At 49.2% G+C, this 26,095-nt stretch overlaps 1 protein-coding gene across 1 annotated transcript in view; it reads left to right on the forward strand.

The window, feature by feature from the left end:
* Positions 1-26,095, forward strand: part of STK32B (serine/threonine kinase 32B) — a 364,152-nt gene that overhangs the window by 323,505 nt on the left and 14,552 nt on the right. Inside the window, exons 7-11 of the mRNA XM_024119534.2 lie at positions 704-807; positions 6,749-6,865; positions 8,658-8,783; positions 11,405-11,536; positions 13,597-13,661. Of these exons, the coding sequence (XP_023975302.1) occupies positions 704-807; positions 6,749-6,865; positions 8,658-8,783; positions 11,405-11,536; positions 13,597-13,661 (544 nt within the window). The remainder of the gene's footprint in view (positions 1-703; positions 808-6,748; positions 6,866-8,657; positions 8,784-11,404; positions 11,537-13,596; positions 13,662-26,095) is intronic.

A 26,095-nucleotide genomic window follows, 5' to 3' on the forward strand; every position in this document is an offset into this window, starting at 1 on the left:
TAAAATGAACTGTTTTCAAACAGAGTGGCGTTTAGTACCTTCACAATGTTGTGTAACCACCACCTCTGTCTAGTTCCAGAACATTCATCACCGTAGAGGAAACCCAGTGAGCAATTGCTCCCCATCCTCCCTCCCGGCCCCTGGCAACCCACGATCTGCCTTCTGTCCCTGTGCATTTACTTATCCTGGATATTTCATATTCGATCCCACCTATGCTAAAATAAAACTGTACCTGAGACAGGCACCAGGCACAAAGGGCTCTAAGCATCCTAGTTGTTGGGACACCTGACCTGGTGTTGGTGCCAGAGCAGGATGACATTTAGCAAGGTTCTTAGCCCCTTGGGGGTGCGGTTTCTTCTTCTTAACTCAGACTTTACTCCCCGTGCTGTGATTCATGCTCCAGCAAACCCTCCTCCTCCCCAGACTTGCCCTGACCCTCCCCGACAGAACGCCCTCCACAGCACACTTGGGGTGCCCTATGTGTATTCTGTCCCAGGTGTCACACCGGTGTTTCCTGTGATGCCTGCGCCTTGTTCTCTAGCCATCTCGTGGCTTACGGAGGGCAGAAACCACGTGGCATAGCAGATGGAGTACTGGCTTGGCCATCCAAAAAGCTGGGTTCCTGGCCCCGTGTCCTCTCTGTAAGGGGCAATGAGTGTAAAGTGAGATGTGCAGTAATGTCCTTTTGTCCTCTCTTTGGCAGCCCCGGAAGTGTTCCAGGTGTATGTGGACGGAGGCCCTGGGTACTCCTACCCCGTTGACTGGTGGTCCCTGGGTGTCACGGCCTATGAGCTGCTGCGGGGCTGGGTAAGACGTGCGCCTGTGTGGTGAACGCGAGGGCTGTGGAAGTGGGGGGCTCAGCTTCTACCAGGCTTGGGTGGGGTGGAATGGCCCTGCCGCTGGACGTGCACCATGCCGGCAAGCAGCCCTGGGTGTCAGTCCTAATTGCCCGTGTGCCAAGTCCAAGGTCCTGAGCATTAGAAAGCTCTTAACAAGCTTCTGGTCCAGCCCCTCGTTCTACTCACGGGGTCAGGGATGTCCAGAGTGGGAGGGTCTTGTGTGAAGCTCAGCAGCTGATCCGTGGCAGCTCAAACACCCAGAGCATCTTGGTGTCATGATTTCAAACGCTGTCCTCTTTCAACCCACAACATGGTGCACCCGTGCCCAACTTTCCAGCTTGGTTTTTTGTTGTTATTTTAGTTCCAACCTTCCCCGAATACTTAGCTCAGTGTCCTATAAAAATGGGGCATTCAGTAAGTATTTTTGTTTTATTTATTTTAAATTTAAAAGCTGAAGATGACTAATGGAGCTATTTGGCAACTAATAACTCAGTTTTATTTTAGCAGAAAGAATTATGACAAACGAATTTCGAGGCTTTTTTTTTTTTTTTCCCCAAGTATCATTTGAAAATGACGCCATTTAACCTCTCAGGACCATGGTTTCCCCTTTATACAATGGGGATAGTAACATCCTTTCAGTCTATTCTGTGGTGCTGAAGTTATTCTGGGATCGATGCACCCCTAGACTGGGACATTCAGTTTGCGTGTTACCCACCTTATAGCTCCAGCGCCCAGCACCCAGCGTAGAGAGTCAGTTCCTCCCACTGGATGCTGCTTTAACGTTGTCTCACGGTCATCTGCATATATGCATATTGAGGCGGGTAGACGGCGCCCCTTGAGGGCAGGAGCCCCCAGTGCACAGTGATAATTGGTGGGAATGAATGAAGGAATGAATGATGGCAGCTGTGTGAAAACCATCCAAGCTCTGTGAGTGTTATTAGTTATCACCCTGTGGTTCAAGCAACTGGGGTCTCTCTTGATCTCAGTGATTTCCCCAGAATTCCTCAAAAACTTACTACAGTACATGATGTTGTTAGAATACAGAAAATATGTATACGAACTTGTGAGTTTTCTCGGGCACTGAATGAAAACAATTCATCTCTCTCCATCTCCCTGGTTGGTTCCTTTGTCGTGTACTGCTTCTTTGATATACATGCTCCAGGAGGGGACATGAGGGTCCCCATGATATTTGTATGAACCAGAGAACACAGACATCGCCAGATGATGTTTATCACGGAATCAATCATACAAATGACCTTGGCAAGCAGTCGACCTAAGCATGATTGGTCATTTGCCAGCAGAAAGTATATTCTCTGCCAGAATACAAGTCAGAACAGTCAAAGATGATGACTTGGCAAAAAGCCCCAAGGGCTTCAGAATAAAACGTTTCATTTTCAATTTATCTGAGTTTTCTGCTCAGGGGTCCAAATGCCACTTTTAATAGAAGAGGGAGGGTCACATGGTGGGATTGGGCCTTTGGTGTGGGGACAGAGTGAACGAGAATGCCTGTTCTGGGTTAGGGTGACTCTCTCTCCCAGATATCTTGGTCTGTTCATCTTTGACTTGAAACACAATGGGTTTATGCAAATAGTTCATTCTGTTTTTTTAATCCTGGAAATGATCACATTTAGTCCAAAAGCTCTACTGAAAAACACTCATATTTTTCCATGGACTATGTGAATTTAGAAGTTATCCTTCCTCATTGAAATTCCTCCATCATGTCAGTGACAGCATCCTGATAGGTGATCACCCCCCTGTTCCTTGATTCCCTCAGGATCCAGGGGGCTCCTTACCTCCAAAAGATGAAAGTCATGATGGGAATTTTCTAACACATATTCTAAGATCATAGAGTTGGAAAGCGTTAGAAATGAAAGGTGGGAGATTGAAGGTATTAATATGGTATGTTAGCCAGGGACCCAGGCATGCTCTAGTCTTAGAGCAGAAAGAGACATCTCTCCCGAAATGCTCTATCAGGAGAGCAGAGGAGTGGAGTGTCATCAGTGGGCTTGAAATTTCAATGCAGAGAATTCTGTGAGCCTGCTTGGATCCTGTAGCCCAGAAGAGGGGAGTAACTTGTACCCAACTTTCCTATGAGCCCAAACAAGAATCTCAGTTCTCACCCTGAGACCTGCTAAGAAAAAAAAAAAAAAAAGACTCAAGAAAGCACCACCTGGAGAGTTCCCTTTTGAGCACAATTTTCTTAGGGACTGTGACCACACCCCGTGAAGAGAACCCCATGGGGACAGAGAGGAGAGGGAGGTTTCTCATCCACTGACCCAGAGAAGGGACTTAAAGGTCTTAGCCCAGCCCGTTTCCCCACCTACCAGGCTCCTCGATGGCATCCCTGGCAGTGTCACCCACCTGTCCACTGGTTTTCCTCTGCATGCACAGGGCTCTTATATCCAGAAAGAACATGTTTCATTTTTTTAAAGCCCTAATGGCTAGAAAGATTTTCCTCTTACTCAACTGAAAGCTGCCTCCTGGTAACACAGAAAGAGGATCTTGGAAGAATTCACAGGTTCAAACCCTGGCTCTACCAGGCACCTTGTCTGTGATCTTAACCAAGGCCGATAGACAGACCAAATGCTCAGAATCCTCATCTGTTAACTGAAAAAAATAATAATAATAGTAACACCTACCCAACAGGGTGGCTGTGACTATTAAGTGATTCTGACCATGCAAATTACCCAGCTCTGTGACTGATAAAGGGTCAGCGCTCGGTCAATGTCAGCTCCCCTCCCCTGGTCTCTCTGATTCCCACGCCGGGGGCCTGCTGGCAGGTCTGCATCCTTTCCAACTTAGCACCTCTCAAGGTGGAGACAGGCCCTGGGAGAGAAGCTGAGTCACATGTGGCTGCTGACAGTTAGTGGGGAGGTCCCGGGCCCGGCGGGCAGAGGTCCGGGCTCCCATCCACACCCCGCGTGCCTTGATGCTGTGATTCCGCCTTAGTCAATTAACTCACTCATCCGAGCCCTGGCTTCCTCCTTCATGAAATGGGGATGATGAGGCCGGCCTGCGGGGTCACCGTGGGAATTCCAGGAGAAAATGTAGGCGGAGCACACGCGGTGTCCAGCACACAGGAGGCATGCTGACTGCTACATAAATGTGCCTGTGGTGATGATTCTGAGACAGGTAGCTGCAGAGACCGTGCTGATGCCTTCTTAGGGAGCAGGGAAGAATTTCTGAGGGAGGAAGCGTTAAGGGGGATCTTATATGAGTTGGTTGGGAAGCCCTGTGAGCAGAGACCGGGAAGGGCAGCTGAGGCTGACACAGCAAACATCTTAGACTGACCAGCAGTCAGAAGGACAGTCTGGGGGCTGTCTAGAAAGGACCCTGAGGTCAGCTGGAGGCACCGGCTTCACTCTGGAGGCAAGTGTGGTGCTGTCCGTGGAAGCGACAGCATGGTGGTCAAGCGAGAGTCTGGGCTTTGGAATCACATGTTTTGGGGATCCAATCCCAGCTTTGTTGCACAGTTTCTGAATGTCTGGGGTGAGCCTGTTTCTTGTCTATCAGATGGGGAGAACAGTGGTTGCAAAGCACAGGGTTCCTCAGCCTCAGCTCTACGGACGCTTGGGACTGGGTACTGCTTTGTGATGGGGGCTGCCCGGTGCACTGTAGGATGTTTAGCTGCACCCCCGGCCTCTACCCACTAGATGCCAGCAGGACTTTGCCCCCACCCAGTAAGGACAACCAAAATGTCCCCAAACATTGCCATATGTCCCCTGGAGGGACAGATTATCCCCGGTTGAGAACCACTGCCATACGGTAATCAAGGGGACTAAAGGAGATTCTGGTAGCCAAACGTTGTCTTCTACATCTGTGACTCTATTTCAGTTTTGTCGATAAGTTCATTTGTACCCTTTATTTAGATTCCACATATAAGTGATATCATATGATATTTGTCTTTCTCTGTCTGACTTACTGAGGGATAAATTGGAAGATTGGGATTGACACACACACACTACTATATAAAACAGATAACTAATAAGGACTTACTGCCTAGCACAGGGAACTCTACTCAATACTCTGTAATGACCTATACGGCGAAAGAATCTAAAAAAAGAGTGGATATATGTATATGTACAACGGATTCACTTCGCTGTACACCTGAAACTAACACAACGTTGTAAATCAACTATACTCTAATAAAACTTTTAAAAATAAAGTTGCAACTCCCCTCCTCCCCCCCGCCCGCAAACACCTCAGGCCCTCCTTTTTCTCGAAGACACGTAACACCATATAATATCTATTTTATGTATTTTGATGGTCTATTTCCCCACACTAGAATGTAAACTCCATGAGGTGGGGATTTTTCTGTTGTTTATCTACTAACGTATTCCCCAGCCCCTAGAGCAGAGCTTGGTATACCTTGGGGACACAATATTTGCTGACTAAATAACAGATGGATAAATAAAGTCTCAGTCTAGTTTCTTAAAAATAAATAAACAAATAAATAAATAAATAAATGAGCTTCTGAATGTCAGATCACTGGCCCATGGCCTTGCAGCAGGGGGTGGAGCCCTAAAAGCCCACACTATGGTGCCATGAGGACTTCTACCCTCTCTGCTTCCCCCCAGCCACCTGCCTCACGTGGTGTTACCCTCGCCTTTGACCTCTGTCAGCACTTCTCCGTAGGGTTCAGTAGACAGCGAAGGTATGGGTGATGGCTAATAGAGGAAGGGGTATGGCGCTCCTAGAGGTTGGAGCAGACCTAAGAACCGCTGGGTGCACACCGGATGGTGGGCTCAACCACAGAGACGAGGAATCTGTTGGTATATTAACCCAAGAAAGGGAGAGAGGCAGCCCTTGGGTTGAGTACTGCCTTTCTGTCCCTCGGTAAAGCAAACAGAGAGAGCCCTCAGCTGGGAGTCAGAAACCTGGGGGGAAACGAACTCTGGGACCTCGCCCCTCCAGGTTTTATATCTCCATAAAGGGAGGGGTTTTCAAGCTGTGTTTCCTGGAAGTATAGGACCCTGAAGAGGTGATTCAATAGTTCATACGGGAAAAACATGTTTCTCCAGGCTTTGGAGGTTTAAATAGCCCAGGGAACTGTTATTGCCTTTCATCTGTTCTATGTTTGGGATTTTGAGTAAAAAGATTTGGGGGAAAAAAACATTGGATGAGATGGTCCCCAAGGCTCAGCTCAGCTCTAACAGTTAAAACAACAGGTCTACTGCAGTTCTTTTCCTGTTTCTTCCTTTTCTCGGTAAATTGGCAATTTTTGTAAACTGAGTTTCCTGCAATAGAGACGCACCTGCACTCTGTAATGAGTATATCCAGTGCCCTGCTGCCAAAATCACTTTTCACCAGCAGAACATGTAATCACTTTACCTTATAAAGACCACTTGGTTTTCTGAGTCAAGACATCCTAAGGCCAATGAGTGAGAACCGAGCATCAGTAGAACTCTTTACCTGGTGCAGATGGAATGTAGATCTTAATATGTGCCAGTATTCTTGTCGAAGGACCTGGGTTTCTCCACAGCCACGCAAACAGATTAAGGCTGAGCCTGGAGCTTAAAGGCGCAGAGCTGATTTTATTTTATTATTTTTTTTTTAATTTTTATTGGAGTATAACTGCGTTACAATGTTGTGCTAGTTCCTACTGTGCAGCAAAGTGAATCAGCTATACATACATATATATCCCCTCTTGTTTGGATTTCCTTCCCATTTAGGTCACCGCAGAGCACCGAGTAGAGTTCCCTGTGCTATACAGTAGGTTCTCATTAGTTATCTATTTTATACATAGTATCAATAGTGTATATATGTCAATCCCCATCTCCTAATTCATCTCACCCCCCCAAACTCCCACCCCCCTCCGCCCTCCCTCTTGGCAACCACAAGTCTGTTCTCTATGTTTTAACCACGTGGGGTCTCTCTCTCTGACGCCGCCTGTTGTCCTTTGGTTGCAGAGGCCATACGAAATCCACTCGGCCACTCCCGTCGATGAGATACTCAACATGTTCAAGGTGGAGCGTGTCCACTACTCCTCCACGTGGTGCAAGGGCATGGTCGCCCTGCTGAAGAAGGTAAGGGGGCAGCCGCCAGCCCGCCTGGCCAGGGAGCTGGGCGCTCAGTGCAGTAACAGGCAGACCAGCAGATTAAGGAATGAGAAAACGAATGGCGGGACAGTGGTGGAAATAATAAAGTCAGCGGTGCTCTAACTAACGCCTCATTGTAAGCACTCTCACCATCCCGCATCAAGATCACAAAGCCGCTGGGCAGGGTGCCTTGTAGTCACGTCTGCGACCACAGAGCCCACAGGCCCTTTTCACTCCACGACAAGCTTCTGATGATTAGAAATATTTAATGCGTATAGCTCTTTAAAAATTTTACAAATCGTCTTTTAACTCACTGACCTGTAAGACATTGGGCGTCTCCTGACTTTTCCTGGGAACTGTTGCTAGCAGACCAAAGCAGTGGTTCTCCAAGGTGGTTCCTGGACCAGCATCCCCCGGGAGCTGGTTGGAAATGCGGATTCTCAGGCTCCACCCGCAGACCTGCTGAATCAGAGATGGTGGGGCGGGCCCTGTTGTTTGTGTTCTGATACGCTCGAGTTCAGCACGGGCAGTGGGTCGTGGCGCCCTCCTGAGGCTGGCATTCAGCTAAACTCCCCCGGAATCCTCCGAGACACAGAGTCGAGGCTTGCACGCGGTCTGCACCAGTCACCTTTAATGAAGGAATTATGATGACGGCAGCCAGCACTGGTTGGGGGAATGTTTTATGGGGGCTCTGCTCATTTAGTCCTTACATGCCCTGCGAGGGGAGTAGCGTTGGTGCCCCCATAGTAGAGATGGGAAAACTGAGGCTCGGGAAAGCAGATCATTCACTCCCTGCCACAGGGCTGTTCGAGGCAGAGGAGGATTTAAATCCAAGCTCTCTGAACTCCAGATGTCAGCTCTTAATCCCCCCCAAACTCTGTAGATGACTTAGGGAATTACTCATTAGTTAAATTGCTTTAGGAGAGATTCACCCCCTGGGTTTTAGACGTCAGTGGTCCTTAACCAACTGCTGATTGGAATCACCTGGAAGCTGTACCCACCTGCCAGCACCTCCACCTCCCACCCACCCATGGAGTCAGAGAACTAACTGCTGCCCTAAACGGTGACCACCCCCCTCCACCGCCGCCCTGCCCTGGGCATTGAAGCAGCGTCTCTGTTTAAATCTGTACCCGTCATTTTGGGGACAGTTCTTAGAGAGAGGCCACCGTGATCAGCAGGTGGGACCCCGCCAGGTGCCCCTCCCATGGAGTGACTGTAGCCCACTCGCTGCAGTGGCAGGTGGGAGCCTTTTCTTTTACTGCGTCACCCCTTATTAGCAGAAACTCCATTTGAAGGGAAGCTAAAAGTTGACCCCTTGGCTACAAATGAGGCCATTCCATCAGACTGCAGAGGTCACCTCATAGCTGTCCAGGGAGAAATTGTATTATGCTTTTGTGCATGCCGTTACCAAGCTGAAAGTCCTAAAACGAGGTGGCTAATTCTTTTTATTTTTAATTGGAAGCCTCTGCAGACCTCATTGAGAGGTGGCATGTCACAGGGTGCAACTTTCCCAAGGGGGGCATGGCGGGCGAAAATCTAGTCCTTGTTCAGAGCCCATTGCTGGATAACCTTCCAGCAGCCTGACCCCTCAGTTCCTCCCTGGCTATAAAGAGATGAGTGTAGGTGATGCTTCCAACACAGCAGCCCAAACAGGGCAGGACATTCATGGAACACAGAAAGCAGGGGCACCTTCATTTTCCCAAGACTCCACCTTCGGATTCCCCCCAAAACCTCGGTGGGGTGCACTGCCCAAGCGAGCACGTTTGCCCTTTGCCTGCAGCTCCTGGCCAAGGACCCCAAGAGCCGCCTGTCCAGCCTCGGTGACGTCCAGAGCGCACCCTACTTGGCCGACATGAACTGGGACGCGGTGTGGGAGAAGGCCCTGATGCCCGGCTTCGTACCCAATGTGAGTGAGGTCCTGTTTGACGGCATCCCGCCCTGTGCAGGGTCCCCCACCTAGGCGGGCAGGAAGACGCCAGAAGCTGTCCAGTGGGGGCCCTGCTGGCCACGGTCACCTGAGCACCAGAGGAATCACGTTTCACTGAGATTCAGGGTGGATTTGTACCTGATTTCCGAGGTCCACACCCAGATGCCTGCAGTTGTCCCCTCTGGCCACACTGTTTCTTAGCTCCATACCTGTGAATACACAGCTTCCTCTTCCAGGAATGCCTTTCTTGTCCACTTGGAAACCTCCTACCCCTCCTTCCAGACTCAGCGTAAAACACAGCAAGTGGTCCACTGGAGGGTCTTGGTAACTGCCTTCTGGATAAGGAGCAAACTCAGTCATTGCCTCCTCTGGGACGTTTTCCCAGCCAGCCTCTCCATCCCCTTACCTGGAGTGGATCTCACCCTCCCTGGTTCCCCACTGGACAGGTGCCTAGGTCTGTGTTAGCGGTCCATAACGTTCTGTCGCGTACATCTGCCATTCCCCGAGAGCTTCAGAGGGTGGGTTGGCTGACCTTCGCCTGAGAGAGATCCCAGAGCAATGGGTGACCCCAGAAGCTGCTAGAAGACCTCGATATGTGCTTGTCACATGAGTATGGATCAGTTAATGATAATAGCCAACAGGGTTAAGCGTGTTCTAAAGCTGCACGTACATTATGTCATATAAGCTTCACAACAGGGAAGGGGGCCCTGTTAGTAGTCTCAGCTTAAGTGAATAGTCTCAGGTTAAGCAAACTGCCCACAATTACTCAGTGAGAAATTGGCAAAGCCAGGGCTTGATCTCAGGCAGTCTGGATCCAGAGCTTCCATTGAAGGAAGGAAGGAAGGAAGGGAGGAAGGGAGGAAGGGAGGGAGGGAGGGAGGGAGGGAGGGAGGGAAGATAAATCAGGCCAGGAAAGACTTGGGCCTGGAATCTGACCTGCTCACTGGGAGAGGGAGAGTGGTGGGGGACAGATGTGCCACCAAGGGAAAGGGGACTATTAGTGGAGCCATAGAAGTTGGCGGTGTGAGGATCCCGGCAGGGGCAGGTGGGGGAGAGCTGTCAGTACAGACAATCCAGTGGGGACTGTTCTGCTGGGACCTCTCTCCAGGATCGAGAAGGGAAAGGGAGACCACCAACAGAACAATAATAATAATAACTGTGATGAACATTTGTTGGTACCCACCCTGTGGCAAGGACTGGGCTAAGAGCTTTCCCTGCATTGTCTCACCCCAGCCTCACAAGCTCGGAGCACTTACCCTCATTTTACAGTTATGGAAACTGAGGGCCAGAGAGGTTGAGGGACTTGCTAGTGAGTGGAAAAGCCAGGCCTTGCCCCAGTTCTGCCTGCAAAGCCCTGGTTCCTCCTCCTGCCCTGGCCATGGCAGGGCACTGGCTGACATCGAGGGGTGAGGCAGCCTGGCCAAGGCAAGTTTCATGGCAGGTAGCAAGACCCTCGCTTATAAGTTGGGGTTTAAGGCCGGGGCTCCCATGGGAGGCGGCTGGGACTGCAGGGCAGCAGAGGGGAGTGGTCAGTCATCAGAGGCCTGCCATGGATCAGGAAGGACCCATTCTAGAAGATTTGCAAACACTATCTCAGTTAATTCTCATCAACCCACTGAGCCTGCTGCATTTTACACAGATGAGGAAACTGAGGCAGAGAGAGGTTATATGTCTCCCTCAAAGACACGCAGGTGAAAGGTGAGGCTGTAGGACTCAGTGGCAAGGCTGGCAGGCCCCCCGGGGTTGTGCCTGGTCCCTTTCCTCCCTGGCCCCCATCCAATCAGGAACAGGGACACCTACTCAAGGACTCACTTCTCACTTGGCCCTACATGAAGAACTTTATTAACTTATTTAATCTTGCATGAGGGAGGAATGCTTATCCAGACTTTGCAGATAATGAACTGAGTCCCAAAGAAGTTAAAAACTTGTTCAAGGTCAGAAAGCAGCAGAACTGGGTTGTTGTTTTTTCTGAGCACCTTCAGAGCTATTGATGTTATAACCACCAGACTGTGCTGCTTGAGAGGGCCAGCGTCCTGGGCTGGGTCTCAGGATGGAAAAGAGCCACCTGGGATAAGTCAGGGAGACCGATATTGCTCCTGACCAAAGTGGCGGGAGCCCAGCCTAGAGCAGGGCCAGGCCTGAGGGTCAGCTGGCTCTAGCTGCAGGAGAACAGGGAGCCAGGATGGGGAACTGGGTAGATTTTGGCCAGAAATGGTATTTTTAAATGGAATTGTTAAAAATGATATTTATAGAAAAGGTAGTAATGACATGAGAAGGAGAGTAAGTGAAAAGAACAGATTGGAAAACTGAACTCAACCTCACGAAATGAACATCCGTAAGGAGATCAAGGGAACCTGTGGATGTTAATAAGTGGGGTGTGGCAGGATTATGGGGATAAATGAATGATGTGTGCAGCGAGGATGTGTCACTGTTCATTATCAGGAAGAAGGTGTAGCTGATGTATCCCATAGGAGGAGTTCATTGTTACTTGTTGAATGAATGAATGATTGATTGGATGAATGGATGAATGAATGAATGAAAATACAATTCAATGGCACGGAACAAAGACAAACCGTGTGTTCTTTTCCATTTCCTTTCAGAAAGGGAGACTGAACTGTGATCCCACATTTGAACTTGAAGAAATGATTCTTGAATCCAAACCACTTCACAAAAAGAAGAAGAGGTTGGCAAAGAACAGGTCCAAAGATGGCACGAAGGACAGCTGTCCTCTGGTGAGTGCTGTCTCAGGAGCAGACCCCAGGCAGAGAGGAATCCTACACTCCAGTGAATATGACTGAGCTGCTTCTTAGCCAGATGGGGGGCTTGTCACTTTGCCCCACCAAATACGTTCATTTGCAGTCAATAAAATGCCTCCATCGAACAAGTGGTCTTTCATAGCAGGACCCCGTGAAAGCATCACTGGAGATGGACATATCCGTGCCCTCATCTTTCACATTAGCGCTGTTCCTAGTGCAGGAACCTCCGTATCTGTGAGAAAGACCAGAAGAAATGATGCTGAGCGACCCCAGCACTGTTCCGAGTGGCCCCCAGCACCCTCTGCAAAGGTTTTATACTGTGGAGGCACCCAGGGCCACACTCTGTGGGCCACCGCATTAATTTTCTAGGCTGCCATCGCAAAGTATCACACGCTTGGTGTCTTAGAACAACGGAAATGTGTTCACACAATTCTAGAGGCCAGAAGTTCAAAGTCAGGTATCGACAGAGCTTTGCTCTCTCCAGAGGCTATAGGGAGGGTCCCTCCTTGCCTCTTGCAGCTTCTGGCGGTGGCCAGCTGCCCTTGACATCCCTTGGCTCGCAGCTGCATCACTCCCATCTCTCCCTCCGTCTTCACGGGGCGTTTTCCTCTCTGCGTCTTCACACGGCCCTCTTTTACGGGCACCCGTCGTTAAATGTAGGGCCCACCCTGCTCCAGGATGACTTCAGCTTAACTAGTTTCATCTACAAAGACCCTGTTTCCAAATAAGCTCACATTAACCAGTCCAGGGGGTTAGGACTTCAACATATCTTTTTAAATTTTTTTTTTATTTTTTATTTTTTATTGAAGTATGGTTGATTTACAATGTTGTGTTAATTTCTGCTGTATAGCAAAGTGTTCAGTTATACCCATATATACATTCTTTTTCATATTCTTTTCCATGATGGTTTATCACAGGATATTGAATATAGTTCCCCGTGCTATACAGTAGGACCTTGTTGCTTATCCATTCTATATACAATAGTTTACATCTGCTAATCCCAAACTCCCATTCCTTCCCTCCCCTGCCCTCTCCTCCCCCTTGGCAACCACAAGTCTGTTCTCTATGTCTGTGAGTCCATTTCAGCTTTGTAGACAGGTTCACTTGTGTCATCTTTTAGATTCCACGTGTAAGTGATAACATACAGTATTTGTCTTTCTCTTTCTGACTTACTTCACTTAGTGTGATAATCTCCAGGTCCATCCATGTTGCTGCAAATGGCATTATTTCATTCTTTTTCATTGCAGAGTAGTATTTCATTGTATATATACAAATCTTCTTTAGCCATTCCACAACATATCTTTTTGGAGGACACAATTCAACCCACAACTGCCCCTTCCTCCATCAAAATATATTAAAAATTGTAATGCATGATTACCTTGGTAGGAAGATGAATATAACTTCAATGTTAAAAGTTCCTTTTTTTCAGCTTATTTGAAAAGAAATTAAAACATCTTTGTAGCCCCTAAAAGTATCGTGGAGCCTAGGCCAGTGCCCGCAGAGTCTAATGCAGAAGTTGGCCTGGGAAGGGCTGGGTGTGTGTACGTAAGGGCACACAAGGGTGTGGGGTTCCTGCACAGGCAAGCAGTGTACCTTCGACATCCAGGCAGCCTCTGAGACGTGTATTACAGAGCATCCTTGGGGCGGGTGGTCCTTGCCACCTTGTTCCTGAAGAGAATGAGCTCCTTTGCACGCTGGCCTTAAATTTCTCCCTCTCCTCACCATTGCTTCTTAATGAGGACTAACGAACATTCAAGTGATGAGGGAACCAAGGTCCTGATTTTCAATTCCTCTTCCGTTTTCACATGGCTTTTAAATTGGATTTAATGGCTTAAAATGGAGAAAAGCATCTCTGTCTGCCAGCCCCCCTCCCCACCCCCGGTGGCCCAGCCGCCGCTACCATCAGGGCTGCTCCAGCCGCTTTGATTGTCCCCAGCCCCGAGCATCCGTGGTCCCACTTAGATCAGTCTCTTCTCGTCCTCACTCCCTGGATGATGCTTCATCACTTACAGTCCCCTCTCTGTGCTCTTTGACAGAATGGACACCTCCAGCAGTGCCTGGAGACGGTACGGAAGGAATTCATCATATTCAACAGAGAGAAGTAAGTCCACCGCCAGCATCTGCTGGGCAGAGCCCTTCCAAGGGCAGACAGTCTCCCTGGGGGAATCGGGGTCCCTGGCCCCCCGTGAAGCCAGCCACGACGCTGGAAGGGAAGCAGCAGGTGGACCCCCTTGTTCTAATTCTGCCTCTGCCATGTGGCCCGAGCAAGGCACTCACTTCACCTCTCTGGGCCTCAGGGTCTTCGTGTGAAGTGGGGTGGCCACAGGAGGACCCAGCTGGCACACAGGATGCTGGCGCACGGGGGCAGGCCTACAGATGGTGACGTGCCCAATTGCCCGGGATCAAGTCCTGGCTCTTCCGCTGCCAGAGTGACCTAAGGCGAGTCACTTAACGTCACTGAGCCTCATTTTCAGCAATGACAAAGTGGAAATCACTCCCTTGCAGTGTGTTTGTTGTAAGGTTCCATGAGGCTGTTGATGCAATACCTGGCATGGTAGGCGTACTCGTGAGAGGGATTACTATTATTGCTGTTGTTGTCATTGTTCTTGTTATCATTTGATGGGGTAAGGTGGTGTGGACTGTGCTAGGACCCCAGCATCATGGGCTGGCAGGAGATAGGTTGATGCTGAGTTGGAAGGGGCGAAGCTGGGGTCTGACCTGGCCGCACGACTGCCCCTACAGCAGCCAAGGAAGCAGAGGCTCAGGCTTGGTCCCAGCTGACGTTACTATCGGGGGGTTCATCCGCCTGTGCCCGATGAGTCAGAGCAGAGGCTTGGGCAGCCGTGGGCTCGTGCAGCAGGAGCTGAAACCCTGTAGGCAGGACTGACAGCACATCAGCCCCATTTGGCCAACGCTCAGCTAGGTCTCGGGCTTGCGGAGGTGATCGGATACGCTTCCCTACCTCCAGGAGGGCCAGATGGACGCGTGCCAGGTTGGCCCTTAGGCGTTCACCAGTGTTCCGCCATTTTCAGCTTAGAGCAGGTGACGGCAGCACTGGGGAGGCGTGATACGGAAAACGGCAGCCCAGGCATGGCTCCGACAGCAGGTGCCAGGCTCAGCCTGGGCGTCAGGGAAGCTTCTGGAGGCATGGAGGCACCATGCCCGGCTGAGTCCTGACGGGCGAGGAGGGCAAGGCGTGGAGTTCCAGGAGTGAGGGCAATGCACGGAGAACGAGACGGCACGGCAGACACGGGGACCAACGGCTGCTGAAGAAGTTTGTATTCCCTAAGCGTGCATGGAGGGCGGGGCAGCAGGCGGTGAGGGCCCCGGGGCAGAGTCGTTTGGGTCGGTGGGCAGGGCGGGGCCCCATTCCCAGTGGGCACGGGTAGGGGGAGGCGAAGGAGACTGCAGCCTGTCATTTATCCTGGTCAGCTAAAGCTCTAGGGCTGGTGGATGCCCAGGTTAGCCCAGACACACACACCAAGCTGGGCAGCAAGCCTCGCCCACTGCGGGACCACGTCCTTGGTGCCAGCAGAACGGGAAGTGCCTCTGCAACGCAGCGCGTCAGACTTGGGACAGGCGGGGGCTGACGCGGTGAGCGGTTTCAGAGCCCCTCACAATTTCCCTGTGGTCTCGCCTGCTCTGAGGCTCCGGGTCCCCTCCCAGCGGTAGACACCCAGTCCTGGGAACTTCCGCTCAAACCAGCTTGGGCACTTTGGACCGAAGTGATGGTGGGCTCCAGGCAACCTTGCCTCGGGTCCTTTATCAGTTCAGGCATGTCTGAAGGGTCCTCAGAGAGTGTCTGGATGGCAAATGTGAGCCTGTGAAAAGGCAGAGAGGTGACGGACCCGAGCGGATAGCAATCTCTTTGCGTATTGTGCTTCATGCCAGAAGATGCTTCAATCTAGAATCTGAAGAATCCAAGTTGTTTGCCTTTAAAAGAAAATGAACTTGAGATAGCCCTCCTTGTGTTGTTTAGGGGTTGCATCTGGCTGCTTTTAGCAGAAATCTAACTATTTAGTGGCTTCGACCAATTAGGTGTTCTTTCTCACACGGAAAAGTGAGTGGATAGGGAAATGGAGTAGGATCGCCCAGCCGTGCTGAGGGCCCCTTTGAGAGCTGTGGTCATGGATTTGAAGTGAGGCTGGCACCGTTAACAGAGAGAGGGTGGAAGTCATTTTCCAGATGGAGGCTGCGGGGTCAAGGACCAGCATATGCAAAAGCAGGAGGCAGGAGAGAAGATGGCCCATAAGGGGAGACGTGCGTGGGTTTCACCGAGGTTCCTGCTCTTTCATCCCTGCCTCTGTTCACCTCCGGTGCTCCCCAGTGGCTCTGAGGCTACCTGTCAGAGCAGGTGTGCTGGGACCAGTGCCTTTCCCCCAGCCTCTCCCCACCCACCATATAAAACTATCCAGGTGGACGGCTTGGTGTCTGGATGCTGTCTGAGCATCACGTCGACCCCTCCATGTCAAACCCCATCCCTGCTCCACCATGTACATGAGAAGGCAGCCACATTGCATCGACCCATAACCCTCTCTGCTGCGGTTTCTCATCTACAAAAGTGCCTGTGAGAAGTCAATGCATGAGGCACGATCTGCCCCAAAGCAAGAGATTTCCTTTTAAACCAAGAAAAAAAAAGTCGGCGCCATTCATCCTGCACTTCTTTCTGCAGTCCTGTTTTTGAAGCACCTGCTGTGTTGGCACTTGGGTAGCTGGAAAAGTAAGTCAAGTACCTTCTTTCCGACCTCAGACATGTGGCCGGTGGGGTGACAGCAGGGGACGCCAAGACGCCGAGCCAGGCTTCCCTTCGTGCTCCGCTGGGACCACGCTGCCCCTCGCTGCCTCCCTCCAGCAATTCTGTTTCCTTTTTCATTCTCTGCACGCCCGGCCGTCAAAGTGCAACAGACTGGTCCTGCTCCATGTACGGTTGTTCCAGGCCATGTCTCTGCAGAAGGCTCTGTAAAGAAGAACCAGAAGGAAGTGTCATAGTCACAGGGGTTCATGTCGGAATCTCCCGGGGGGTTGTTAGCATTTAGAATTGCTGCATCTGTTACAGGTTGAGCTATGTCCACCACCCCGGCAAAAGATATGCTGAAGTTCTAGCCACCAGGACCTTAGAATGCGACCTTATTTGGAAATAGGGTTGTTGCAGATATAATTAGTTGAAATGAGGTCACACTGGAGCAGGGGACCCTTAATCCAATATGACTGGTGTCCTAATAAGAAAAGAGACACAGACACAGGGAGAAGACTGTGTGAAAATGGCGTCAGGGATTGGAGTGGTCCTTGTGCAAACCAAGGAAGGCCAAGGATGGCCCACAGCCAACAGAAGCCAGGAGAGGGGCCTGGAACAGATTCTCCCTCAAAGCGTCCAGAAGGAACAAACCCTGCCAACCCCTTAATTTCAGACTTCTGGCCTCCAGACTGTGAGGTAGTACATTTCTGTTACTCTAAGCCACCCAGCGGGTGGTAGCGTGTTACGGCTCCCCAGCCCCGCACCCAGGAAACCAACACGGCGTACTTCTGAATCAGAAGCTGAGAGAATGGACCTGGGGATCTGCGCTGTAACGTGTTCTTCAGTCGTTCGGATGAGAACTTCTGCAGGAGACCAGTGTGCCCAACCCGTGCATCCTCCAGTTGGTTCTGGGCTGAGTCATGAGAATTCCCCATCTAAAACTGTCTCCGAGGACAGAAGGAATGAAAAGTGCCCAACAAACTGAGACGGTGTCTTGAGACCAAACAACGAGGCAGGCAGCTCCATAAAGTACGGTCGTGAAGTTTATCGCGGGTAACTTACAAGCGGATTGGATGGGGCATATGGCAATCTGGAGGCATCGGTAGCTGCACTCCGCACCTCCGAGGGACCATCACAATTTTATAGTTAACCTAGGGTATGGGGGTGAGCGCTTGGAGATGGGGAGTGCATTCCTAAGTCAAGGCCTTATCTGATTTATGATGGGTGGGTGCCAGGGATATGTCAGCGAAGGTCTTTATCATTATTTGGAGACTAAGAGAGCATAGAGGCTACCTGGACCTCATGATCATTAAACAATATCTGTTAATTACAAATCCATTGACGACAGAGCAGAGATTTACTACACAGTACGGTCCTAGGTAGGGTCAGTGGAAGGACAGGAGGAAATGAACAGGCCCGAGATGGCGTCAGTTATGCTAACAGCCATACACACTGCAAACCTTCCAGCCCTCTTTCTCCTTTGCCCTGGATCGTTCACTTGCAACTTCGAGCCCTTGTGGGTGGAAGAATACTGCTGAAGGCTCTAACCACCCCAGCATAGCTACCTCCCTCTTGCATGGGCCAAGTGTGCTTCCTCAAGTAGAAAAAACTCTTGGACAGAGAAAAGGCTCCCCTTCCTCCGTGGGATGAGGAAGCTGTCATAGGCATGAAGTGCCAAGGGGACACGGGCTGGGCATCTACTGTGGCAGCTCCCATAGAAGGTTCTCATTCAGCCCTTTGACAGATACATTATAGTCCTGACCTGAGACTTGGGGTCATGGAAGTGGATCTAGTAGGACCATGTCCTCAGGATGCTTGAAGCCTGCAGGGGAGATGGTGGGATGCAGACATTCTTAGGCCACTGTGCAAACGTGGAGGAGATGCCCTCGGTCTGACCTCCTGGGACTTCAGTTTCTAAACAGAGAACAAGATTAAAATTAGCACTGCCTAATTTTCTGGAAATGCAGCTATTATCGGTTAATGGTCTCAGCTGGCAAAAGGCCACCGAGCCAGGTGGAGCATCTGCTTCCAGGGACTGGTCGGGGCTTGCAGGGCCTGGGCAGCTGAGCTGTCATTAGTTTGAGGAGTGCACTGTGGGGCTTGTCCTCCTATTTTGGCCAAAGATCCGAGCAGGGGCGATTTTTCCAAAAGGTCTTTTCAATAGCATTTGACAAAGTTTTGCAGGATAAGAAGCCCCTGGTGCGAAAGGAGTTTGAGGAACTGAATTTTCTATCTGCTTCCTCTCTTAACGAAATAAAAACATTTAAAAGCACATTTAAGCTACCTTTGGAGCCCTTGAAAACATTACATTTTAAAAATAGAACACTGCACATGTTATGTTTAATAATATTATTAACAGTAACTGTACATGATTTTATGGTTTTAGATCCTGTTCCTTAAATCCAGGGCTTCTCAACCTCAGCTCTGTTGACACTTGACGACTATTGACATCAATTCTTTGATGTGGGGACAGTCCTGTGCATTGTAGTATGTTTAGCAGAATCTGTGACCTTTATTCATTAGATATCAGTAGCACCTCCATAGCTGTGACACCAAAAATGACCCCGGGCATTGCCACATGTTCCCTGGCAAGCAGATCACCCCCAGTGGAGAAACCATTGCTCTAATCCTTACTCATCACATTTTCCTGAGGTACTTATTATTATTATTATTATTATTCCCAAGCTCTTGCAGCTCTTAATTGGAAGATGAAGGATTTGAACTCTCATCTTCCATCCACTGGATTCTGGGCTCTTTCGAAAACTCAAGTTTCATGAAAACTCGAAATCAAGAAATCACACGGGAATCAGGGCCCTCTGTCCATTTCACTCGGTTCTCCATCAAAGGAAATTTCAGCCAGGTGAAAAAGGGTGACTGATCTTGACATATCAATCTCAACCAATAAAAGATAGGAGGCTTGGTTTTCAGTCAGCCAAGGGAGACACACAGACCCTGACAGATCGCCCCGAGTGTATACAACCCCGTTGCCCTGAGCAGTAAAGCACATGCTCTTACTGGTGTGCTCAGACTTAACTCATTTAAAGACCCATCTTTACTTTCCCTTCAATCGGTTTTCTCTAGTAAAAAAGAGGTACCCTAATTTTTTATGTGAATATTTATAGGTCTTATGTGAAATGAGGCTATGTGTAAATTTGAAAATTATAAATAGGACCTAATGTTCTGTTTTAGAATAAATGATGGTGGTGGTGGTGGTGGTGACATTCCCACCAACAGTGCAAGAGGGCTCCCTTTTCTCCACACCCTCTCCAGCATTTGTTGTTTGTAGATTTTTTGATGATGTCCATTCTGACTGGTGTGAGATGATATCTCATTGTAGTTTTGATTTGCATTTCTCTAATGATTAATGATGTTGAGCTCTGAGCACGTTTAAGGTAGGAAAATCTAAGCTATGATGTTCGGTAGGTTAGGTATGTTAAATGCATTTTTGACTTTTAGGATATTTTCGACTTACAAGGGGTTTATTGGGATGTGTATATATATGTGTGTGTTTGTGTATGTATGTATATATATATATATATATATAAATGCGTGTGTATATATGTATATATGTGTGTGTGTATATATATATATATATATATATATATATATAAAACACATACCTAAGTCCCATGGCTTAACCTACACAAATTGTGGCTCTAGGAGTCTAGAGAGGCAGATACCAGCACAAATGGTGAATTCTCTGAGACTACCATGGCTACAAGGGATGAAAACAAAAAGAAAACAGCTTCAGTGAAATGGAAACTTACTGCAGGATTCATGTAGCCACAGACAGTGCTGGAATGCAATGTGATCCCAAAGTAACTGGGACGGGGGCCAGGAACCTTGCCTGAACTCACTCCTTCCTTCTTCCGGTGATTTGTTTTTCTCTGCACATCAAAGTCATTTTCTTTTACTGTAAACCAGTTCTTTCTACACACTGAGCTCCAGAGTCTCCCAGCTCTGCCACCAAACTCAAGAAAGTAGATAAAACAGGGAGTTGAGGAAAGACAAGAAGGAGAATGCTTTCCTGATCTCAAAATTCGAGTACCCCAGGGAATGACTCTGATTGGTCAGGTGCTAGTCCCTGGACCAATCAGATCTGGCCATTGGAGAACTCTGACTGGTGCTGATTGGGTCATGTGTCTGCCCTTAGGCCAATCAATAGCTGTGAGAGGGAGGTAAGATTTATAAAATCACTAGAAAGGCAAAATGATGGTGGTCCACTCCACTTGGAAAGTAAGGACGATAGTGTAGGGTAAATAGAGCCCAGGAGAGGAAAGAATAGGGAGTGACAGATGTTGAGGTCTGGGGAAGGTTAATAAAGAAATGGCAGGTGGTCCCTCTTGGCTTTCTGTTTGACCTCCTCCCTTCCTCTGGGCAGGTAGAATGTGGTAACTGTACATGGATGGGGCGGGGGAATAGGGGACAGGGAGGGCTGGCTGCCCAGGCATGGAAGTACCGGCCCCAAAGTGGACACCGATTCAGGTCCCTTGGCTGTCAAAGAGTTCATTTCAATCTGTAGCCCCAGGGTTTTCCCATGGTTACTCTCTGGCCCAGAATTGGACTGAGGCCATTATTCACCAACAGACCAGTGTCTGAATCTCCAGAACCCCTCTCTGAACCTAAAGAGGCACAAACTCCCAATCTTGGCGGCTTACAACAGCAAAGGTCTGTTTCCTGTTCATGGCAGGTTAGCTGGGGGGTGCTGCTGCCATGTCACCATCCCCGTCATTCCAGGACGCAGACTGAAGGAGCATCTCTGGAACACGGCCGTGAGAGTGACAGAGGGAAAGAGACTTCGGGAGGGCCTTGCATCGGCAATGCTCCAGCCTGATGGTAGCATTTCTACCCACGCTTACGGGCCAGAACTGGTCACGTGGCCGCACCCAGCCCCAGAGGAGCCAGGAGGTGCAATCTTGCTGCGTGCCCAGAGAGGGGCAAATCAGAATGTTTGGTGAACACCATTAGTGGCTACCTGTGCATCAGGCCCCCAGCCCACAGAAGTGAGGACCCAGCAAGTCTCATCCTTAAGCCAGCTCAGATGTAAAAGGTCAGCCCCACCTCTAAATCTAGAGAGCAATCTACTAGTGCCAGTGTATAGGGAGGAGCACTTAGCTAGGAAGATGGGAAGAGCCAGTTCCTCCATTTGAGCCGGGGCTCCCCTCTGAAAAGCTGTGTGACCTACCACCAGTTCCTCATCCTCTCTCATCCTTTTCTCACCCTCAGAATGGGTGCTGTTAATTCTTATCTGGAAGGGTGGGTGTAGGTGTTAAATGAGGAGATGCTGAGAGAGGATGAACTCATCAAATCTCAACGCCTATCACTCAGAAACCAGGGCTGCCATCCCTTCAATTTTCCCAGAGCTCATCCATTTGCAAAGGGGTATATAGAGAGGGTGCTCAGTAAGATAATCCCCTACAATTTGCTATATCACACCCATGGCATAGCTGACGCCATCCTAAGACTCCCTCAAATAGGTTTTGCTTCAGGCAAAGCCAGTAAAATAGACAGAATTGTAATGCTTCTGGCCAAAGGCTGTTACTGAATTTGTGAGATAAGTATTGCATACAAGGTGGTCTTCCCAATAAGTGATGAGGTTTGAAAGTGGAACAGCCAGTTATGCTGAGTTTTTACTTAAGGAAGAGACACCTCATGGGAGAACAGCAACCTGTTATATCAGTCAGAGTTGCAGAGGAAACACTCCAAGGATAATTTATTTTCAAAGGACACTTTACAAAGGTGTGGCTGTAAGGGCGTCATAGAAGCTTGTGCAGTGAACTGGGGCTTCGGAGAAGGCAAGGTGTTCCCACTCGGTGGGTGACAGAGATGAGGAGAGGGAGGTCATCCAGGGAGAAGGCTACCTTGATTGGAGCAGAGACCTTCCAATGTTCCCAGCAGCCCCAGGTGACAGTGCAGGAAAGGAGCTGGGGACCTGATGCCCAAACTCGACTGCCCTTGCTCCTGATTTTTTCCAGGGCTCCCCATGGGCCAAGCCCAGCTGGAAGCCCAAAGAGCTTGGGAGCTTTTGATACAATTCCTACAAGTCGGACTCCCAAGCTGGAGAGCAGGCGGAGAGTGGGGCAGGGTGGACCTGGGGGACGATGGAAGATGGATGATGGAGGTCCAGGGGGCTTCTAAGAATTGAAGGAGTGTCCCATGAGAGAGAAATTAGAATCAGCTGAATAATCCCGGAAAGCACAACAAAGGCCAACGGGGAGGAGCTCTCAGGCAGCAGATTTCTCAGTTGAAATTCTATATGAAGGAAAAGTTTCTAAGGATTTAAGCAGTTGCCACATGAAATGGGCTATCTTGGGAGGTGGGCAGTGTGGGGTTTGGGTTAAGACTGGCTGGCTCTCTGCTAGGGACGCTAGAGGCGGGATTCTTGCAGTGTACAAACAATTCGACCGGGTGACTGTTTGCTTTCTTCTCTTCAGTATCCACCCCCTGTCCCCAAACAGACAACCATTCTTCAATTTGGAGTGTTCCCTTTCAGAACTTTCTGGTAACTTCGACCCTGCTTTTTATTAACCGTAGAGAAGCAGTATACATAACAGCTAAAAGCACAGCCTCTGGAATCAGACTGCCTGGTTTTGAATCCTGATCCATGCTAGCTTTGTGACCTTGGGCCTCACACTACTGCCTCAGTTTCCTCATCTGTAAAATGGGGTATTAAAACCTACTCCATATGAAGGATTGTTGTAAAGACCAGTGAGTTAACAGACGTTAAGCACTTAACAGCCCCCCTACACAATCAGTCAGCACTGCCCAAGTGTTTGCTAGTAATATTAATTACGCACAAAATTATCAGACCAACACAGTACTGTATCAATTAAGTGCCATGTCAGACATCATTTTGCCTTAATTCTTTAACGAACTCTTACGCATACACACAAAATAACAACCTATCTCAACTCCCTTGGCCACAAGAGAAAAAGCTCCATGCCTGTTGACTCATGCAAATTGTTGTCCAGGAGGGCTCTGAGCTCGCCAGTTCTAATGGTCATCCAATTTTTGTCCAGCTAAGACGTCCTTTTAATCCATTTAATTGGCACTGGCATCCTTCCCCCCTCGGTGTGTTGAGACAGAGCCTGCCAACCTGTGCAAACAGGCTGCTGATGAGTGGTGGAAACCTGGCTGGGCATTTATTCCTGCATTCACCCGCCCAGCCTTCCAACACACATTGACTGTGCACCCGCCCCAGGCTGGTCGCTGTGCCGGCTGCTGTGCAGCCACAGATGGCATGCGGTGTCCCTTGCCCAGAGGAGGGGAGACCAGTAACCAGGCTGGAGACCCAGTTCCAGTTGCCAGTTCCATGCCCAGCCTTCGCTGGTTTACAGGCCCCTCTGGACCCCACCATGACTTGTAGGGCTGGATTCCCTCCCCATGAGCCTGTTTTCCTGTTTCACCCATTTCTGGATCCTGACTCTCAGCCACTCTGTGTGTACCCCCTTCCAGTACCCTCCTCTTCTCCAGGTCTTCAACCTTGATCCCCCAGAACGAGGCCTGCAGAACCATCTGTGGGGGCCTCCTTGCTGGGAGACATTCATCAGAACTGTGGCAGGAAGTTAAGCTTTACTTACTGATCCTCAGTTTCTCCATCTGTGAAATGGGGGTATCCCCACACTGCAATCATCATCATAAAAATCTCTGCCCTTTATAAAGTGCCTGTTATAGGGCAGATGGATACTATGCATTAGTGCATCTTCTCCTTTAAAGAGGTGGTGCTGTGGCCATGTTACAGGTAAGGAAAGAGGGGCTTCAGGAAGCTGGGCAAGTTCCCCCAGGCCCCTCAGCCAGTCATGGCAAAGGTGGGATCCTGATCGAATTCTGTTTGGCTCCAAATCCTGCCTTCTCCCACTGCCACTCCACGATTCCACACAGTTCAGGAGACATATAACCAGTGAAATGACAGGAATAGGTGTGACAGCACTTGAAATGTTTCCCATTTTTAAAGCACACAGCGCAAAGGAAAGCTGGTCATCACCCTGGAACAGGAGGCCAGGCCGCACCCAGGGTTTGATGCTGCAGATCAATGTTGGTATGAAACTGATTCCATCCTCGGGGTGTGAAATAGCTTGATTTGAAATTAGTTTGATTGGTAACCATTTTATTTTAGTGTTATGTAGTGCTTTGCCTTTGAAAAATGCCTCCAGCCCAAATTATTACAAATTTTAATGTGTTCTGTTCTTGTTAATCAAGGGTCTCCATCACAGAGCACTTCCTTCTGGAATCTAACGCTTGAGTTTGGGATGTTGAGAGCATTCACATCCATCACTCAGAATTCTGGTCACAAAGCTGACAATTAATTTGATAAAGTGGCTGAGAAAATTAAATGTTCCTGCCATCGTGGAGATAACTAGCCAATTTGCATCGGTAGACTTGGGCTATGTCTAGTAAGATATGTAAAACCCTTTTTCGTTTCCTCCTGAATTATAGATAACTAGGCTCTGGGCTAGTCATGGAAGTGAGCTCTCGGGGCCAACCATATGGTTTCATATCATTGTCTTGGTTCGTGGGTTCCTATTTGAGCAAGCTGAGACTTTCTAATTCCTTCAGAGTGTGGAAAAATCATTCCATGCTACCTTCCTTCCAGATCCAGATTGAAAGGCATACGAGTCAATGGAAAGGGCAGGGGTCTTGGAGACAGGCAGCCCTGGGTTTGAATCTAGCCTCCCAAAGTTACATGGCTAGTAAGTGGCAGACCCAGGGAGAGAACCAGACAGCCTGGCTCCAAACCCAGGCCTTGAATGCCAAGCCATACTGCTGCCTTCCAGCAAAGACTTCATCCCAGTGAATGTTCACTGTTTGCTCTCTGTCCTGCTCCCCGGCCCCTTCAGCTGTGAGCCTGGAACGTAGAACCTGGCACACAGATAGTGCTGGTAAAAAGGATGAGTGGAAGGATAGGGGAGTGAATGGGTGGGTGGGCATTGGGCAGATGGGTGGGTGGCAGTGATGAATGGAAATATGGGAGTAGATGGACGATTGGATGGATAGATGGGTGGATGGATACTAGATGAATAGGTGATGTGAGGTAGCTGTGTGGGTGGATGGGTAAATAGGGGGTCTATGGGGGAATCAATGGATGGGTGGATAGTGAATAGATTAAATGGATGCTAAGTGGATACTTAGATGGATGATGAGTAGAAGGGTAGATGGAGAGATGTATTGATGGATGAATGGATAGTGAATGGTTGAGGTAAATAGATAGGTGTCTGTATAGAGGTACATGGGTGGGTAGATGAATAAGTAAGTGAGTAAGGGGAGGTCAGTTAGGTGAGTAGGGGTGGACAGGTGGGAGTGGGGTGGGACAGATGGACATATGGATGGATGGATGATGGTTGGATGGATGGGGTAGATGAATAGGCAGATGGGTAAGCAAATGAATGAATATATGGATAGGGGGATAGAAAGTGAATGGGTGGGTGGCTGGTGGCTGGATGCTAAATGGTTGGTAGTAGGTGGGAATGCAGATGTAGTGGGAAGAATGCAGGCTTTGCAGCCTCCCCAAACTAGATTCGAATCCGGTTGTGTAAGCCCGTGGATGGACGGGTGGATGTCTAGAGAGGCGTCCATCCTTCTGGATTCTGCCTTCTCGTCTCACACTGCACCTGGTGGTAAGTTGCAAGGAGCATGTCTCATACCTCATTTAGACACCGCTCTAGGCCTCCGGTACCCATGGTCACAGTATTCTTATGAATACTTATGACCCTCCGTAGAGAAGGGGAGACTTGAAACAGCTGGTTCTACTCTTTTTTAAAAAATATTTTATTTATTTATTTATTTATTTATTTATTTATTTA

This window comes from Physeter macrocephalus, chromosome 7 (genome assembly GCF_002837175.3).
Source record: "Physeter macrocephalus isolate SW-GA chromosome 7, ASM283717v5, whole genome shotgun sequence".
NCBI lineage: Eukaryota > Metazoa > Chordata > Mammalia > Artiodactyla > Physeteridae > Physeter > Physeter macrocephalus.